Below are 19,225 nucleotides of genomic sequence, written 5' to 3' on the forward strand. Positions count from 1 at the left end.
TGGATAACACTTTTAAGCTTGGGTTGAAATTACTTTATGTCAAAGCAAGAGATTCTGGTGCCCTTAAAAATGACAACATGAGCAACTGAATGTTGGTGGAATAATAAAATAATGGATAGGTCCTGCCACAGTTGTGTGTTGGGAGGTCAGTATAAATTGCCTTCAATTCTAAAGATCAGATATCAGTATATGAATTTCTGGATGTAAAAAATAAATTATCAAGAGTATGCCGCCCCCCAGCTCACACGGTCAATGGAATAAAATGATATAAAAAAACTGAAAAAATATTAAAAGTACACTGCTCAAAAAAATAAAGGGAACACTTAAACAACACAATGTAACTCCAAGTCAATAACACTTCTGTGAAATCTACCTGTCCAGTTATGAAGCAACACTGATTGTGAATCAATTTCTCCTGTTGTTGTGCAAATGGAACAGACAACTGGTAGAAATGATCGGCAATTAGCAAGATACCCCCTATAAAGGAGTGGTTCTGCAGGTGGTGACCACAGACCATTTGTCTGTTCTCATCCTTTTTGGCTGTTATTTTGGTCACTTTTTCATTTTGCCATTGCTCTCACCCCTAGAGGTACAGTAGCATGAGGATGTGTCTACAGTACAACCCACAGAAGTTGCTCAGGTAGTGCAGTTCATCCAGGATGGCACATCAGTGCGAGCTGTGGCAAGAAGGGTAGCTGTGTCTGTCAGCACAGTGTCCAGAGCATGGAGCACATACCAGGAGATGTGGAGGGAGCCATAGGAGGGCAACAACCCAGCAGCAGGACCGTTACCTCCTCCTTTCAGCAAGGAGGAACAGGAGGAGCATTGCCAGAGCCCTGCAAAATGACCTCCAGCAGGCAACAAATGTGCATGTATCTGCACAAACGGTTAGAAACCGACTCCATGAGGGTGGTATGAGGGCCCAACCTCCACAGATGGGGGTTGTGCTCACAGCCCAATACCGTGCAGGACGCTTGCCATTTGCCACAGAACACCAGGATTGGCAAAGTCGCCACTGGCGCCCTGTGCTCTTCACAGATGAAAGCAGGTTCACACTGATAAACATGTCACAGACGTGACAGAGTCTGAAGACGCCGTGGAGAGCGATCTGCTGCCTGCAACATCCTTCAGCATGACCGGTTTGGCAGTGGGTCAGTAATGGTGTGGGGTGGCATTTCTTTGGAGGGCCGCACAACCCTCCATGTGCTCACCAGAGGTAGCCTGACTGCCATTAGGTACCGAGATGAGATCCTCAGACCCCTTGTTAGACCATATGCTGGTGTGGTTGGCCCTGGGTTCCTCCTAATGCAGGACAATGCCAGACCTCATGTGGCTGGAGTGTGTCAGCAGTTCCTGCAAGATGAAGGCATTGAAGCTATGGACTGGCCCGCCCCCTCCCCAGACCTGAATCCGATTGAGCACATCTGGGACATCATGTCTCACTCCATCCACCAACGTCACGTTGCACCACAGACTGTCCAGGAGTTGTCGGATGGTTTAGTCCAGGTCTGGGAGGAGATCCCACAGGAGACCATCCGCAACCTCATCAGGAGCATGTCCAGGGGTTGTAGGGAGGTCATACAGGCACGTGGAGGCCACACACAATACTGAGACTCATTTTGACTTGTTTTAAGGACCTTACATCAAAGTTGGATCAGCCTGTAGTGTGTGTTTCCACTTTAATTTTGGGGGTGACTCCAAATCCAGGCCTCCATCGGTTAATAAATTTGATTTCCATTGATGATTTTTGTGTGATTTTGTTGTCAGCACATTCAACTTTGTACAGAACAAAGTATCCAATGAGAATATTTCATTCATTCAGATCTAGGATGTGTTATTTGAGTGTTCCCTTTATTTTTTTGAGCAGTGTGTATTATCAGCATCCAACTAGTCAGTGAGAGTGCAGCCCTTGTACAATGGATGACGCAATTTGCAGTAACTGGCTTTGCTGCAATAAATGATACAGAAGAAGATGGACATATATAAAAGCTCATCTAATTAAAGTACATTATGCATCTCCGTATTACGCAGCCTTTCCTATATATTCATGCCATGTATTGGCTTTGGATACTCTTTAAATTTACCATGTAATTATGTTTTATTTGTCGCTAATTTAGATAAAACATCCATCGGAATTTGCGGTTGTGCAGTCAGCGATATAGAACTGGACTTAATTATCATTTATTGGGTCATAAATAGGCTGGTTATTTCATGTATATTTCTATTATTTACGGTCCCTTCACTTCTTCTACAGCAGGCAGCACACTTTGCAAAAGCAACAGGGATCGCAAATATATATATATATATATATATATATATATATATATATATATATATATATATATATATTATTCTCACATACAAAAATACATTTTACATTTCCACAGCAACATGAATCACCCGTCGAGATAGAATGTCACCACACTGAGACTTTGCACTGACACTACTAATGGCCCTTCCTATGTGTTTCCCCCATTTGTTGCTAAGAATCAAGGCGGCTGGAGCTACGGGTGGCTGCGCATCACCGAAAGTCTAAACTTTAACTAATGCACACCAGTGTACCTACTAAAACTCAACACCGACTACAAATACCCATGCCAGGAGAAATGTTACGTCTAGAGGCAAAATGGCTTACTAATTAGTATTATGTGATCCCCAAAAGAAAATATATGTTCTTCACACTATACAGAGGCACAGGTAGCATAATACAGGTGTGTTCTACAAAACCTTGGTACATTACATATTCTATCATATGCCCCTTATACAGTGGTGTGAAAAAGTGTTCGTCCCCTTCCTGATTTCTTATTCTTTTGCATGTTTGTCACACTTAAATGTTTCAGATCACAAAACAAATTTAAATATTAGACAGATAACACAAGTAATCACAAATGCACTTTTTAAATGAATGTCTTTATTATTAAGGGGAAAAGAAATCCAAAACTACAGGGCCCTGCATGAAAAAGTGATTGCCACTCCCCCTCCTAAAAACATAAATTAACTGTGGTTTATCACATCTTTGGGAAGATGAGTTCAATTTCCTTAGCCACACACAGGCCTGATTACTGCCACACCTGTTCTCAATCAAGAAATCACTTAAATAGGACCTGCCTGAGAAAGTGAAGTAGACCAAAAGATCCTCAAAAGCTAGACATCATGCTGCGATTCAAAGAAATTCAGGAACAAATGAGAAACAAAGTAATTGAGATCTATCAGTCTGGAAAAGGTTATAAAGCCATTTCTAAAGCTTTAGGACTCCAGCGAACCACAGTAAGAGCCATTATCCACAAATATCGAAAACATGGAACAGTGGTGAACCTTCCCAGGAGTGACCGGCTGACCAAAATTACCGAAACAGCGCAGCGACGACTCATCCAAGAGGTCACCAAAGACCACACAACAACATCCGAACAACTGCAGGCCTCACTTGCCTTAGTTAAGGTCAGTGTTCATGACTCCACCATAAGAAAGAGACTGGGCAAAAATGGCATGCATAGCAGAGTTCCAAAACGAAAACCACTGCTGAGCAAAAAGAACATAAAGGTTTATCTCAGTTTTGCCAGAAAACATCTTGATGATCGCCAAGACTTTTGGGAGAATACTCTGTGGATTGACGAGACAAAAGTTTAACTTTTTGGAAGGTGTATGTCCCATTATTTCTGATGTAGAAGTAACACAGCATTTCAGAAAAGGAACATCATACCAACAGTAAAATATGGTGGTGCTAGTGTGATGGTCTGAGGCTGATTTGCTGCTTCAGGACATGGAAGACTTACTGTGGTAAATGGAGCCATGAATTCTGCAGTTTACCAAAAAATCCTGAAGGAGAGTGTCCGGCCATCTGTTCGTGACGTCAAGCTGAAGCGCACTTGGGTTATGCAGCAGGACAAAGATCAAAAACACACCAGCAATTCCACCTCTGAATGGCTTAAGAAAAACAAAATTAAGACATTGGAGTGGCCTAGTCAAAGTCCTGACCTTAATCCGATTGAGATGCTGTGGCATGACCTTAAAAAGGCGGTTCATGCTCGGACACCTTCCAATGTGGCTGAATTACAACAATTTTGCAAAGATGAGTGGCCAAAATTCATCAAGAGCGGTGTAAAAAACTCATTGCCAGTTATCGCAAACGTTTGATTGCAGTTGTTGCTGCTAAGGGTGGCCCAACCAGTTATTAGGCTTAGGGTGCAATCACTTTTTCACACAGAGCCCTGTAGGTTTGGATTGCTTTTTCCCTTAATAATAAAGACCTTCATTTAAAAATGGCATTTTGTGTTTACTTGTGTTATCTTTGTCTAATATTTAAATTTGCTTTGTGATCTGAAACATTTAAGTGTGGCAAACATGCAAAAGAATAAGCAATCAGGAAGGGGGCAAACACTTTTTCACACAACTGTACACGGAATTGTCAATGCCTTATTTACCTCTGCCTTTCAGAGCAAATTTTAATTTTTTTTTTGCCTCCTCTTCTTCCAAGAGCCAAATCTTTTTTTAATCTCCCATTGACATAGTCATATGGGGGCTTGCTTTTTGGTGGAAACCAGTTATAGTTTTGAATGGCAACATATAATGCACTGAAAAATGGGGAAAAAAATCCAATTGCAGAAAATTGTGAAAAAAAAAACACAAAAAAAACCACACTATTTCTGCCATTTTTGGGGGCTTTCAATTTCCCTGTATATAGTTCTGCAGTAAAAATGACCTGGCAAGATGATTCTTCAGGTCAGTACAATTAAGGCAGCACCAAAATTGTAAAGTTTTTTTTAATATACAGTTATATGAAAAAGTTTGGGCACCCCTATTAATCTTAAGCTTAATGTTTTATAAAAATTGGTGTTTTTGCAACAGCTATTTCAGTTTGATATATGTAATAACTGTTGGACACAGTAATGTTTCTGCCTTGAAATGAGGTTTATTGTACTAACAGAAAATGTGCAATCAGCATTCAAACAAAATTTGACAGGTGCATAAGTATGGGCACCCTTATCATTTTCTTGTTTTAAATACTCCTATCTACTTGTAACTGACTTACTAAAGCACTTTTTTTTGTTTTGTAACCTCATTGAGCTTTGAACTTCATAGCCAGGTGTATGCAATCATGAGAAAAGCTACTTAAAGTGGCCACTTGCAAGTTGTTCTCCTGTTTGAATCTCCTCTGAAGAGTGGCATCATGGGCTCCTCAAAACAACGGTCAAATGATCTGAAAACAAAGATTATTCAACATAGTTGTTCAGGGGAAGGATACAAAAAGCTGTCTCAGAGATTTAACCTGTCAGTTTCCACTGTGAGGAACATAGTAAGGAAATGGAAGAACACAGGGACAGTTCTTGTTAAGGCCAGAAGTTGCAGGCCAAGAAAAACATCAGAAAGGCAGAGAAGAAGAATGGTGAGATCAGTCAAGGACAATCCTCAGGCCACCTCCAGAGAGCTGCAGCATCAACTTGCTGCAGATGATGTCACTGTGCATCGGTCAACTATACAACGTACTTTGCACAAGGAGAAGCTGTATGGGAGAGTGATGCGAAAGAAGCCGTTTCTGCAAGCACGCCACAAACAGAGTCGGCTGAGGTATGCAAAAGCACATTTGGAGAAGCCAATTTCTTTTTGGAAGAAGGTCCTGTGGACTGATGAAACCAAGATTGAGTTGTTTGGTCATACAAAAAGGCTTTATGCATGGCGGCAAAAAACCACAGCATTCCAAGAAAAACACTTGCTACCCACAGTAAAATTTGGTGGAGGTTCCATCATGCTTTGGGGCTGTGTGGCCAATGCCGGCACTGGGAATCTTGTTAAAGTTGAGGGACGCATGGATTCCACTCAGTATCAGCAGATTCTTGACAATAATGTTCAAGAATCAGTGACAATGTTGAAGTTACGCAAGGGATGGATCTTTCAGCAAGACAATGATCCAAAACACCGCTCCAAATCTACTCAGGCATTCATGCAGAGGAACAATTACAATGTTCTGGAATGGCCATCCCAGTCCCCAGACCTGAATATCATTGAACATCTGTGGGATCATTTGAAGAGGACTGTCCATGCCTGGCGACCATCAAACTTAACTGAACTGGAATTGTATTGTAAAGAGGAATGGTCAAAAATACCTTCATCCAGGATCCAGGAAATCACTAAAAGCTACAGGAAGCGACTAGAGTTTGTTATTTTTGCAAAAGGAGGATCTACTAAATATTAATGTCACTTTTCTGGTGAGGTGCCCATACTTATGCACCTGTCAAATTTTGTTTGAATGCAGATTGCACATTTTCTGTTAGTACAATAAGCCCCATTTCAAGGCAGAAACATAACTGTGTCCAACAGTTATTACATATATCAAACTGAAATAGCTGTTGCAAAAACACCAATTTTTATAAAACATTAAGCTTAAGATTAATAGGGGTGCCCAAACTTTTTCATATAACTGTAATTTAATGGTTAAAATAATTCTTAACTTTGTAAAAAAAATGGTTAGAGTTGATACATTTTTAGGCCTCTAGCGTTTATTCTTTCATTGATGAAGCTATGTGATTGCTTGATTTTTGTTCGGCAAGCTGTCATTTTTATTGACACAATTTTTAGGCATAAGGCCACGTTCACATGTTCAGTATTTGGTCAGTATTTGCAACCCAAAACCAGGAGTGGGTGAAAAATACAGAAGTGGTGACGTGTTTCTATTATACTTTTCCTCTGATTGTTCCTCCACTGGGTTTAGCTTACAAATACTGATGTAAAATACTGACCAAATACTGAACATGGGAAAGTAGCCTAAATGTTTCAAGTGTTTGTTTTTTTTATTGCATTTTTGGTGAATGTGAGGTGACCACATGGGTTAACCCTAGAACTCATGACCATAAAAATCTACACTTTCACATACCTGGGGCCTTTTAGGCCCGTGTGCAAATAACATGGAATAACTCAAACAAAAATGACAAACAACTATATACCTGAGGAATACCTAGAGTTTCAAAATTCTAACTAAAGTAATCTTGCAGAAAATTGAAAACAATTAACAGGGCGGGCCTGCGAGGCCCCAGGTATGAGTTCTAGGGTTAATAAATGTAAAGTTTTTATGAATCAAACTTCTAAATGTAACTGCACCTGTCACGAAAACACACTTGGTCAGACCTTGCAGCCCTCTGGCGCCCCCTTATCCTGCTGGTCAAACACAGTATTGACCGAGGATAAGCAACAGGGCGCAGCTGCTCTCATTTATGTCGACTATTGTGGCACGTGATGTGACAGGACGTATATATACACCACCAGTTCCTTCCAGGAACGTATATATACCTCCGTCCAGCCACTCTCAAACCACAATATCACATAAATACTGGTATACTGCCACCACCGATCTCTTAACAGGTGGATCGGGTACCCGTTAGGTAACGTGAATTAGCGGGTGAGGAACGTGTTTGCTCGACATAGGACAAGAAGAATGAAGAATAATGATTTACTCCCGAAAGTGGGCAGTGTTTACAAAAGATATACAAGATATTATAAAAGAGACAATTTACATGTATGCATAAAACAGTTATTAAAATAAAAGGGATAAGTAATAGCAAAACCTGCGCCACGAGGTGATGGTCTCAGATTCTGTGGGGGGACGGCTCCCCGGAAATTAAATGTGATTCTTCCACGCAGCGAGGAGTGCATGCGTCTGACGTCCCGGGTAAGAATGAAGTAAAATGGCCGTTCTGGTTTTTAGTAAGGGGCCAAAACTCTAGGAGACACCCATGTTGTTTACCTCACATGAGGGCTCGGTTTTGTGAACCCACCCAGCTGCATAAGACATAAAAATCCATCACATTTCATATCTTGGTATGGGGGTGTCCCACATCCAAGATGGAGACATCATGTTTGTCGTCACCAATATTCATGAAGATGGATATCAAATATGATATCTCTATGATGCTCAGAAGCTCAGAACCCATTTCCCAGGTTCCTGGTGATCTTCCAGCCATGAAAACCACACCATCACAATTGGAAAAAGGTGAACATCTCAAAAATGTGGTCCCTGTGTTTGTGACAGTCATGTGCATTATTAAAATTGACATTAAAAGTTTGTACAGTTAGACAATAGGATTTTGGAGGGAAAATCCAGGGTATACCAGTATGCTTGCTGACGTTTTATGACGGTAATAAAAATTCCTTGTTAGGGGGGAAAGCAAGAGTGAGTTCTATGTAGCCTCTTCCAAATGAGCAGGGGGTGGAGATTTAAGACATCTCTCATTTTTAAAACTAGGACAAAAATACATTTTGCCTGACACCTCCCCCTTTTTAGACTGCGCTATGGAGGTAGGACCTTCTGGTACTCCTCCAGGCGTTTCTCTGGAGGTTCCCCTCGCCGGGACAACCCATCGGCATCGCCATGCTCGCTGCCTTTGCGGTGTTGAATGGTAAAGTCGTACTGCTGGAGGGTGAGGCTTCAGTGTAACAACCTTCCGTTGGCACCGGACATGGTGTGCAGCCAACTCAAGGAGTTGTGGTCAGTCACGACAGTGAAGGGGCGCCCGTACAAGTAAGGCTGTAAATGGTTGAGGGCCCATACAATGGCCAGGCACTCCTTCTCTATGGTGGAATAGGCCACTTCAGTCCTGCCAGGCAGGTTGGTGAACACTGCTTGGAAGGGTTCCAGCACTGCTCGCATCTGAGACCTCTAGTCTGCGGATAGCAAGGCGCTTATCTCTACATCCTCTAGGGACCCGCTGGCCTTCGCTTGGGTCAGCATGTCCAAGAGGGGGTCGTCCTCCCCATCCTCGGGCAGGCTGCAGACCGGTAGGACGCAGGCTCCAAGTTCTTGATGAGCCTTCATCATATTAACGTGAAAAGCCTTCCGCCTACCCCGCGCATGGTCAAGAGTGATCAAATAGGTGACCGGGTTGAGCTGTTGGTGAAGGACGTACGGGCCTTCCCAGGCCGCCTGAAGCTTGCCCTTTGGTACGGGGACCAGCACCCACACCTTCTGACCCACCTGGTAGGTCCGCTCTCGGGCGTTCTGGTCGTACCAATGCTTCTGGTCAGCCTGGGCTTGCGCCATGTTGTCATGCACCAACTGCGTCAAGGTCTGCATCTTGTCAAGGAAGCGCATGACATACTCCACGATGGACACTCTTGGGGAGCTCGGCTCTTCTTCCCAGAATTCCCTTATCAACCCAAGGGGTCCTCGGACACGCCTGCCATACAGGAGCACAAAGGGGGAGAACCCCGTCGAGGCCTGTGGAACCTCTCTGTAAGCAAATAACAGGTGTGGGAGGTAACGCTCCCAGTCGCGTCCCTGGGTCTCAACCAGCATTTTTAACATCTGTTTGAGGGTACCGTTGAATCGCTCACACAAATCATTGGTTTGGGGATGATACGCGCTCAATACCAGATGCTGCACCTGCATTTTCTTACATAGGGCCTCCATTAAGCGAGACATGAACTGGGTCCCCTGGTCGGTAAGCATCTCCCTGGGAAAGCCTACTCACGAAAAGATGGCCAAGAGGGCGTCCGCCACCTTATCCGCCCTAATTGAGGACAAGGCTACTGCTTCCGGATACCGGGTAGCATAGTCTACCACGGTAAGGATGAAAAGTTTTCCAGAGCTGCTGGGTATGGCCAGTGGTCCCACAATGTCCACAGCAATCCTCTGGAAAGGCTCCTCTATCACTGGCAAAGAGATCAGGGGGGCTTTGGGAGCCGGCCCTGACTTTCCCACTCTTTGACACGTGGTACAGGAGCGACAGTAGTTCACCACATCCATCCTCATTTTGGGCCAATAAAAGTGGTGAGACAGCCGGGCCTTGGTTTTGCTGACCCCCAAGTGTCCAGCGAGTGGAATCTCATGGGCGATCCGCAACAACTCATCCCTGAATTGGTAGGGGACGACCAGCTGTCTTTCCCTCAGCCACTCCTGTTGGGGTGTACAGGGAACTGTCTCCCGGTACAACCTCCCTTGGTCCCAGAATACCCTCTCCTTATCCGACTCGGAGGTGGGTTTCTCAGCGAGGCTCCTTAACGTCTCTAGGCTAGCATCTGAGTGCAGAGCTGCCTGAAACTCCTGGCTGGAGGAAGCCAGAAGTGAGGTTAAAGCCACGTCCTCACTGGGACCCTCTGGGACCGGCTCTGGGTTCATACCTGATTCTGTTATTCCTCTGTCCGAGGAGGGTCCAGAAGGCAGGGATTTACTTGCGTTCTGGGCACTCTGACTGCGGGTAACAGCGGCTATATAGGCCGTCTCCCCGGGGAATAACACCATCCCATCAGCCTGTGCGGCTATGAGTACTACTTCCCCATCCTCCTCCATTACCTCAGGCACAGTGCAACGTATGGGGCAGCTACCATCAGCCAGGTCACCATCTGTTGTGACAGTGGTCACTGGCACAGCACCACCTGCTTCATGGTCCCCGTGCCTCTCCCCATTACCCTTAGCACTGACACTTGCTCCTGCTAGGGGATCCTCAGCAATATCACCCCACAGCGTGACATGGCTGAGTTCTCCTGTACCTTCCAATACATCATCATCATCATCATCATGTAAAGCATTGACATTCACATTATCAGCATTAACCTTACCAACCGTGTCAGATCGGGAAGAGGTGTCAGGGACATAATAAGCAAACATCCTCCCCAAATCAGTTCCAAACAAAACATTTGCAGGTAGGTTTTTGGATACTCCCACTTCCTTCACCCCACTCCCGGCACCCCAATCAATAAAAACCCGGGCCATGGGCAAGGGGCATCGGACGCCCCCAATTCCGGTGACAGTCAGGGTCTTTCCTGGAATAAGCTCTTCAGTGGACACCAGTTCGGGTATGATGAGGGTTCGTTCGGCCCCAGTGTCCTTGAGGCCTACAGTGACAGTGTTCCCCACCATGACAAACTGCAAGTTTTCACAGGCCCTCCCAACCGGCCCACCCACCAAAAGAACTGATGCATTAGGCCCTGGGGCCTTGGATGGGGGGTTCTTCCTCTGCTTCTCTGGGCAAGTGGCGCTGAGATGACCAGTCTGGTTGCAGAAATAACACCTGCGGGCATCAGATGCAGGCCGGGCATTGGTAACGGGAAAAAGGCCTCCGGAAGGTCGGCTAGCAGGGGCAGGGATGGTGGTTGATGGCTTACCCACTTTCCAGCTGGCGACGACCGGCTTCCGCACCTCCGGTCTCCGGTTGGCATCGTAGGTGTCTGCGATCTGCGCTGCTTTATTGGCATCTGGTGGCTCCCGATCCATCACGAACTGCCGTACCTCAGTTGGACACAGATGCAGGAACTGGTCTTTCACCATCAGATCCTTTAGCTGCTCAAAGGTGGTCGCTGACAGTCCTTGGATCCACTGCTCAAAGTTGGTTCGGAGCCCATGCACCACATCGCTGTAACTGTCGTGCGGTCCACGTTGGAGGTTCCGGAACTTTTTACGGTACACCTCAGGAGTCAGTTGGCACCTCCGGATTAGGGCCTGCTTAATGGCATCATAGTTCCCATCGAGGCTCGGAGGAAGAGCCACAAACACATCCAGAGCTTTGCCTCGCAGCCCTGCAGTTAAGTATAGAGCCCACTGGCCCTCAGGCAAGTTTTTTCAAAACCCCTCAGAAAGGTGTCGAGGTCGCCGTCCTTTTCCATCTCAGGAAAATGCTCTGGACGGGGCTTAAACAGGGTCGCATTGTTGGTCTCACCGTTCCGTGAGGTGGATGCTGGGATCCCGAGTTGGGCCATCTGAAGTTCATGGGCCCTCTGAGCTTGGGCCTCCGCTCGCCGCTCGGCAGCCTCTCGCTGGGCTCTCTCGGCCTCTCGCTCGGCTCTCTCAGCCCTCTCGACCTCCTGGTAATGCTAAATTACTTTCAGCCGTCCTTCATGATCCTCTGCAGGAAGTGGCTGTAGAGCAATCTGCAGATAGGGGTCCACGCTGCCCTGGTCGCTGACGCGGCGTGCATCTACAGGTGGGACCCCTGCAGTAGTACTGTCCATATCTCGGCTGACCCCTGGCCCTGCTGAGGTCTGGAGAAGGGCTTGCTCTGCCTCCAGTTGCGCCAGTGCAGCAACCATTTGTTCTTTGTTTTTGCCGAGGGGGTCAATGCCTCTGGTTATACATATTCCAGTAAGAGTGTCCTTTTTCTGCTGGCTGTACCAGAGCTCCCCAACGATGACCATGATCACCAAAATAAAAATAGAAAAGAAAAAACGAAGAAGGGTAGTGGTAACTGCTACACATACAGTATTGTCTCAGATCTAATAAACACCGAGTTCGATCTTCAAAACTTTCGTGCAGGGTCCAGGTAAGAACCGTGCAAGTTTTTAGTGAGAGGAATGATTGCTCAAACCAGATCACTAATGTCCTATGATCCCACCACTTGCCACCAATTGTCATGAAAACACACTTGGTCAGACCTTGCAGCCCTCTGGCGCCCCCTTATCCTGCTGGTCAAACACAGTATTGACCGAGGATAAGCAACAGGGCGCAGCTGCTCTCATTTATGTCGACTATTGTGGCACGTGATGTGACAGGACGTATATATACACCACCAGTTCCTTCCAGGAACGTATATATACCTCCGTCCAGCCACTCTCAAACCACAATATCACATAAATACTGGTATACTGCCACCACCGATCTCTTAACAGGTGGATCGGGTACCCGTTAGGTAACGTGAATTAGCGGGTGAGGAACGTGTTTGCTCGACATAGGACAAGAAGAATGAAGAATAATGATTTACTCCCGAAAGTGGGCAGTGTTTACAAAAGATATACAAGATATTATAAAAGAGACAATTTACATGTATGCATAAAACAGTTATTAAAATAAAAGGGATAAGTAATAGCAAAACCTGTGCCACGAGGTGATGGTCTCAGATTTTGTGGGGGGACGGCTCCCCGGAAATTAAATGTGATTCTTCCACGAAGGCGAGGAGTGCATGCGTCTGACGTCCCGGGTAAGAATGAAGTAAAATGGTCGTTCTGGTTTTTAGTAAGGGGCCAAAATTCTAGGAGACACCCATGTTGTTTACCTCACATGGGGGCTCGGTTTTGTGAACTCACCCAGCTGCATAAGACATAAAAATCCATCAGATTTCATATCTTGGTATGGGGGTGTCCCACATCCAAGATGGAGACATCATGTTTGCAGTCACCAATATTCATGAGGATGGATATCAAATATGATATCTCTATGATGCTCAGAAGCTCAGAACCCATTTCCCAGGTTCCTGGTGGTCTTCCAGCCATGAAAACCACACCATCACAATTGGAAAAAGGTGAACATCTCAAAAATGTGGTCCCTGTGTTTGTGACAGTCATGTGCATTATTAAAATCGCCATTAAAAGTTTGTACAGTTAGACAATAGGATTTTGGAGGGAAAATCCAAGGTATACCAGTATGCTTGCTGACGTTTTATGACGGTAATAAAAATTCCTTGTTAGGGGGGAAAGCAAGAGTGAGTTCTATGTAGCCTCTTCCAAATGAGCAGGGGGTGGAGATTTAAGACATCTCTCATTTTTAAAACTAGGACAAAAATACATTTTGCCTGACAGCACCAACATTTTTTTAATGTCTTTATTTTTAAAATTGGGAAAAGGGAGGTGATTTCATTTTTTTAAGTTTTTAAACTTTGTTTTGTTTGTTTTTTTATTACTTATTTTTCTAGTTCTCCTATGGAACCCATACGTGACCGGTGTTTGCATAATATACTGCAACACTTCAGTATTACTAACAAACATTCATGTAGCACATAATATGTAACCAGGTCAGGAACATAAAAAAACTGAACGCTCCCCCTCTATGTAAAGAGAAATATAAAAAGCAGGTGGAGTATTCCTACAAAGTGTTAGAACAAAAGACCACTATTGGAGTAGCCACAAACCACCAAGTGATATTAAAAGAAAACCTTTATTGAGACAATATTTAAAAGTTAAAAAGCATATATGATTTCATGGTCTAGTAATGAGGAACAAACATACTGAAGGGGTATCAATAGACAGTGACACCCACAGGAAAAGCACAAATAGACATAAAACTCAGGTGCAACAATGACAGGTTATAAATATATGAAAAATTAATAAGAATTATTATAGTTAAGTCATGATATTGCATCTAAGAGACACCCATATATATGCATATGCCCGAGGAGGATATAGAAATTAATGCACTGCTGACCCATGGTGTGTGATACAGCCTCCACACTGCCTCACAGTATGTTTGTTCCTCTTTACTAGACCATGAAATTATATATACTTTTTAACTTTTAAATATTGTCTTCAATAAAAAAATATATCTCTTGGTGGTTTGTGGCTGTTCCAATATTGGTCTTTTGTTCAAATACTTCAGTATTATTGTAGATAGTATAAATCACAATCGCCTATGAAGCCCAGCTATAGGCCGGGCTTCATCGAAGTACCAAGATGGCAGCAATGTGGGCCTTCAGTGGACCCCCTGCTGCCATTGCAACCCATCAGCACCCAGCAATTGCAGGAAGGGGTGCTGAAATGGACAGCCCACTGATGCCGTACTACATAAATGTCACTATAAGCAATTGACGGCGGAATTTAAAGGGGTTGTCCACTACTGGGACAACCCCTTTTTAAACTAAATGTTTGGCCCCGATAAAATAAACAAACCTATACTCACCTTCCGTGCCGACTCCGTTCCAGCAGTGTGGGCAGTCACGGTCCCGGGGCTGAGATGTGGTGGAATGAAATGTGATACCCGGCGCCCAATCAGCACTGGCATCACTGTCCCCGCCTTCGGACAAGCTGAACATTAAGAGGAAGTCAGAGATCAGCTGTAGCCCTGGCCAAACATTTAGTTTAAGAATGGGTTGTCCTAGTAGTGGACTACACCTTTAAGTGGCTAAACAGCAGCGATAGGAGTTAGCTTTGATTGCTGCTGTTACACCTGAACTCGACATATGACAAACATGTATGTCACATGTCTGCTAAGGAGGTTAAAAGCTGATGCAAACTGTAAGGGGATTACTGATCATTCATATGGCCGATAGCACATCCCAATTACTGTAATTAGTTTTTAGACCATGTAAAACATGTGATTGGCCAATAAACGAGTGTTTTGCTCATATGTTGGCCGTTTGCGATCTTACTAAGATTGGCCAATGATGATGAAGGGGAGCTATTAGAGATGGCCATGTAATGGGGCCTTTGGTTAATCTTGGGAATTTGAAAGGTTGGTTATTTTATTATTTTTTGAAGTTTCACTGAAACCCTAAAATTTCCCATAATTACAATGTACCCAAACATGTTCATCATGGGTATAGGTTAATTATATATATAAAAAAAAGTCTTTTTGCCAATGTAATTCCAAATATGTTTCCTGTTTCTGAAGAGCGCAATCCACTCCAAATTCTATCTGACGAGCCTGGGTGATGTTTTATGTATAAATGACAGGTCGAATTTACAATGCAGACAGTGCACACGCTCCCTCCGAAGAGGAGATTCTCACAAGTGCCACAGCGGCAATCTGGTATTACTTACAGCATCCTTCTCTGGATTGCACACTTTCACCCACAGGATGTGGTCCAGCAGCCAGTCGATAGGCTTGTCTTTGTAAAACATGAGGATAAACTCGACAATCAGGCTGAGGTCCAGGGACTTGAAGAGCTTTCCTGAACGTAATGAAAGAAAATTGTGTTTACTCGGATTTCCTTTTCAATGCGCTTCATAAATAAAATTTCAAAATATCCACTATGGATGAGAAGTTTTGGTGAAGCTTTTCTGAGCAGATTGCTGCCATTAAGCCTTAAATACCATCAATCAAATGAAAGTCGGAGAGCGATCGATAGGGATACAAGTATACAGTGCGTGTAATTCTAGATGCTCACAGTTGGCAAACAAAAGCCGGAAAAAGCAAGTGTAAATGTCCATGCTGCTATTAACAACGGGAAGTTTACTTATATAATGTACCAAACAAGAAAAGCAAGGTTCAAAGTAAACAATACTGGGTGAAAAGCTAAGATTTGTGGCTGCAGATAAAATTACCATAAGAGTAACTTTCAGGAAAAAATAATTCAGTCACTACTGCTTAGTTTAATTTACTTCAATGTAATATATTTGCATTAAGATAATTAGTATTGTGCCTTTTTTGCATTTTTGGGGGTGGTCCTTAATGCAGTAGGCCCTCCTATCACTTGCTTTACAGCAGGAGAGAGATGCTTTACAGTAAAGTCCTCGTGGTCTGGAACAGGCACCATCCCACCGACCGCCGCTGCTCGCTTAGTCTGTGAGGATACTACCCTATCACCAACACCTAGTCTGTCAGCAGTACGAGCTCTGTACACCCAGCACTTTATCAGTCTCCATGTACCATTGGTATTTAAAGCGACCCTCCTCTAATTTCCAGTGCACTGATTATTTCTGGCTGCCATCTTCTAAGTAATTTTTCATTCCTCCCATGCCAGTTTTCAACACTAAGTTGCAAATTATGGTGCACACCATATCTACACAATGTCATTTTTTTTGTTTATCTTTTACAACAAGTTTCTGAAAGTAGGTGGAGCTGAACCAATGGGGTGGAGCCACGGACATCCTGACAAATTCACTGAAATTTACACCTGAAATAGACTATTTCTGGTGCAAATCTACACTAGTATCACAGGTGTCTCAGATGTGACAGACAGTCGCCCTGCAGTTGGTTGCAGAAGATCTCTTCGTTTGGCGTTACAGACACCTTCTTAGATCTGTCTCACTGTAGGACGCAGCGGCTACCTCCCTCCTGCTAATTGACACCCAGGCCTGGGTGTTTAAATACTTTCTGTTTGCTACAGGTGCCGGTGATATTCACATGTTCCCTTGTGTAGGCTTGGAGCTATTTCAGTCTATTTGCTTTCTCTCTGCTGCTAGGAGGACGTGTGGTTTAATCTTAAGTCGGCTCAAGCTAAGTTACTTTCCCCTGTGTTTGTCTCCTTTGTTGCATTTAGTTGTTAGTGGGGACTGACTAGTGCTCATCTCTCCCCTTCCCTATTCAGTACCAAGCTCTAGGGAAATACAGGGTTTAGGTTCCTATGCGGCGATTGGTCAGAAACCAATATAGGGATGATAGGGGAAACAGGGTGATATCAGACCAGCCTAGGAGGTCTCCACTCCCCCTTTCCCTAGCGTCTGGGCTTCCTTCCCCTCTTCCCTTCGTGTTGCACTTAGTCTTTCCCATACCTTGCGTGACAGCCAAAAGGTAGCAGATGATGCATACACCTCTAAGTAAATTAGGCGCAACTCATTACATCTGGTGGTTTATGAAGACCAGGGTAAAGAAAGACGGTCTTACTATATTTAAACTTAGAACTTACTCGATATTGTTTTACTAAGTTAGAAGTAACACTCTTTAAGGCCTTATTCAGACCTCCATTTTTCACATACATTTTCTTGCCATCATTTTCACTTACCCTTTACAGCCTATGTGGCTGTTCACACGTGTGTTTTTCTGTGCACCATGTGTGACCATACAAATATCACAGAGACATGTCCATTTTGAAAAAAAATCCAATACAAGTCTATGGGTCCGTGAAAATTACAATAATCACAAGGATGGCATCATTGTGCAGTTCGTGTGTGCTCTGTGATTAACATTGTAATGTATAGGTGAAGCTCTGTAATTTATATTTCCAGAAGTGAAAATCACTGATCAAACACTGATTGTAAAAGCTGACATACTGACCAAACACTGATGGTAAAAGCTGACATACTGATCAAACACTGATGGCAAAAGCTGACATACTGATCAAACACTGATGGTAAAAGCTGACATACTCATCAAACACTGATGGTAAAAGCTGACATACTGATCAAACACTGATGGCAAAAGCTGACATACTGATCAAACACTAATGGCAAAAGCTGACATACTGATCAAACACTGATGGCAAAAGCTGACATACTGATCAAACACTGATGGTAAAAGCTGACATCCTGACCAAACACTGATGGCAAAAGCTGACATACTGATCAAAACACTGATGGTAAAAGCTAACATACTGATAAAACACTGATGGTAAAAGCTAACATACTGATAAAACACTGATGGTAAAAGCTAACATACTGATAAAACACTGATGATAAAAGCTAACATACTGATCAAACACTGATGGTAAAAGCTAACATACTGATCAAACACTGATGGTAAAAGCTAACATACTGATCAAACACTGATGGTAAAAGCTAACATACTGATCAAACATTGATGGTAAAAGCTAACATACTGATCAAACACTGATGGTAAAAGCTGACATCCTGACCAAACACTGATGGCAAAAGCTGACATACTGACCAAACACTGATGGCAAAAGCTGACATACTGACCAAACACTGATGGCAAAAGCTGACATCCTGACCAAACACTGATGAACCTCGTAAGTGAAAAACCATGGACCTCTGAATGAGATGAAGAAAGTATTGAGATACACAGACTCTGATTGATGACATTAAATGAAAAACTACCAAAAAATATATCTGAGTATAGAAGCCAGAAGCAAGCGCCGCCAGCTAAATGAGATGTGCGCAGAGGTCAAACATTAGCAGACTTCATAATTCTAGAGAGGTAAGGTGAAGACTATCAGCGCATTATTGCAGAGACTCCTCAGCCATGCAACCGCAACATCAATCAGCTGGAATGGCGGCTCACAAACAACTCTTGATATAATATTGATGAGGAGTCAAAAAATAAACACTTTGCAATATGGAAAGAGAGAAATGACCAATAAATGTAGAGAAATGACTCAATTAATTCTAGTCACTAGACAGAAAGTGAAAATACAGGTTAAAAAAAAAATAATTATACGGTAAAAATCCTAAGACAAAACATTCAAACAACCACTAGACAGAAAAAGAAAAAAATTTCAGTATATTAATAAATATAAAACGAATTTTCAACATACTAAACCAAGGTATAGGCAACCTGTCATCTCATCAAGTGTCCCCATACTAACCCGATTCCACCAGCTTGAGAGCGCTCTAAACAATTTTTTAAGTGTGAACTCCAAAAGACGCCCCCGCACACGTAAGAAACCACCTGGAGAAGGTGTAGGGATTGCAGCGGACCGTGATAGCACAAGCACACCAGGTTAGTGCAAGGGCGCAACTCACTTGAGTAATTTGGACAGCTAACACCGAAGGCTCCTTCCTGATAACGATATAAGCACATCCAGTAGTTTTCGATATGGTGCTCTTCTTTCAGACACCAGTGGGTTGAGTTGTGTATATCCAGGATGAAGATAAGATGTCAAGCGATATTGGTTGTTGTACGGACACACTTTCTCTGTAG

At 43.6% G+C, this 19,225-nt stretch overlaps 1 protein-coding gene across 1 annotated transcript in view; it reads right to left on the reverse strand.

Moving 5' to 3' along the window:
• Positions 1-19,225, reverse strand: part of MGAT4B (alpha-1,3-mannosyl-glycoprotein 4-beta-N-acetylglucosaminyltransferase B) — a 462,068-nt gene that overhangs the window by 98,221 nt on the left and 344,622 nt on the right. Inside the window, exon 9 of the mRNA XM_073649763.1 lies at positions 15,448-15,578. Within this exon, the coding sequence (XP_073505864.1) occupies positions 15,448-15,578 (131 nt within the window). The remainder of the gene's footprint in view (positions 1-15,447; positions 15,579-19,225) is intronic.

This window comes from Phyllobates terribilis, unplaced genomic scaffold (assembly GCF_046119375.1).
Source record: "Phyllobates terribilis strain yellow unplaced genomic scaffold, ASM4611937v1 Scaffold_10__3_contigs__length_209671492, whole genome shotgun sequence".
Classification (NCBI taxonomy): Eukaryota; Metazoa; Chordata; class Amphibia; order Anura; family Dendrobatidae; genus Phyllobates; species Phyllobates terribilis.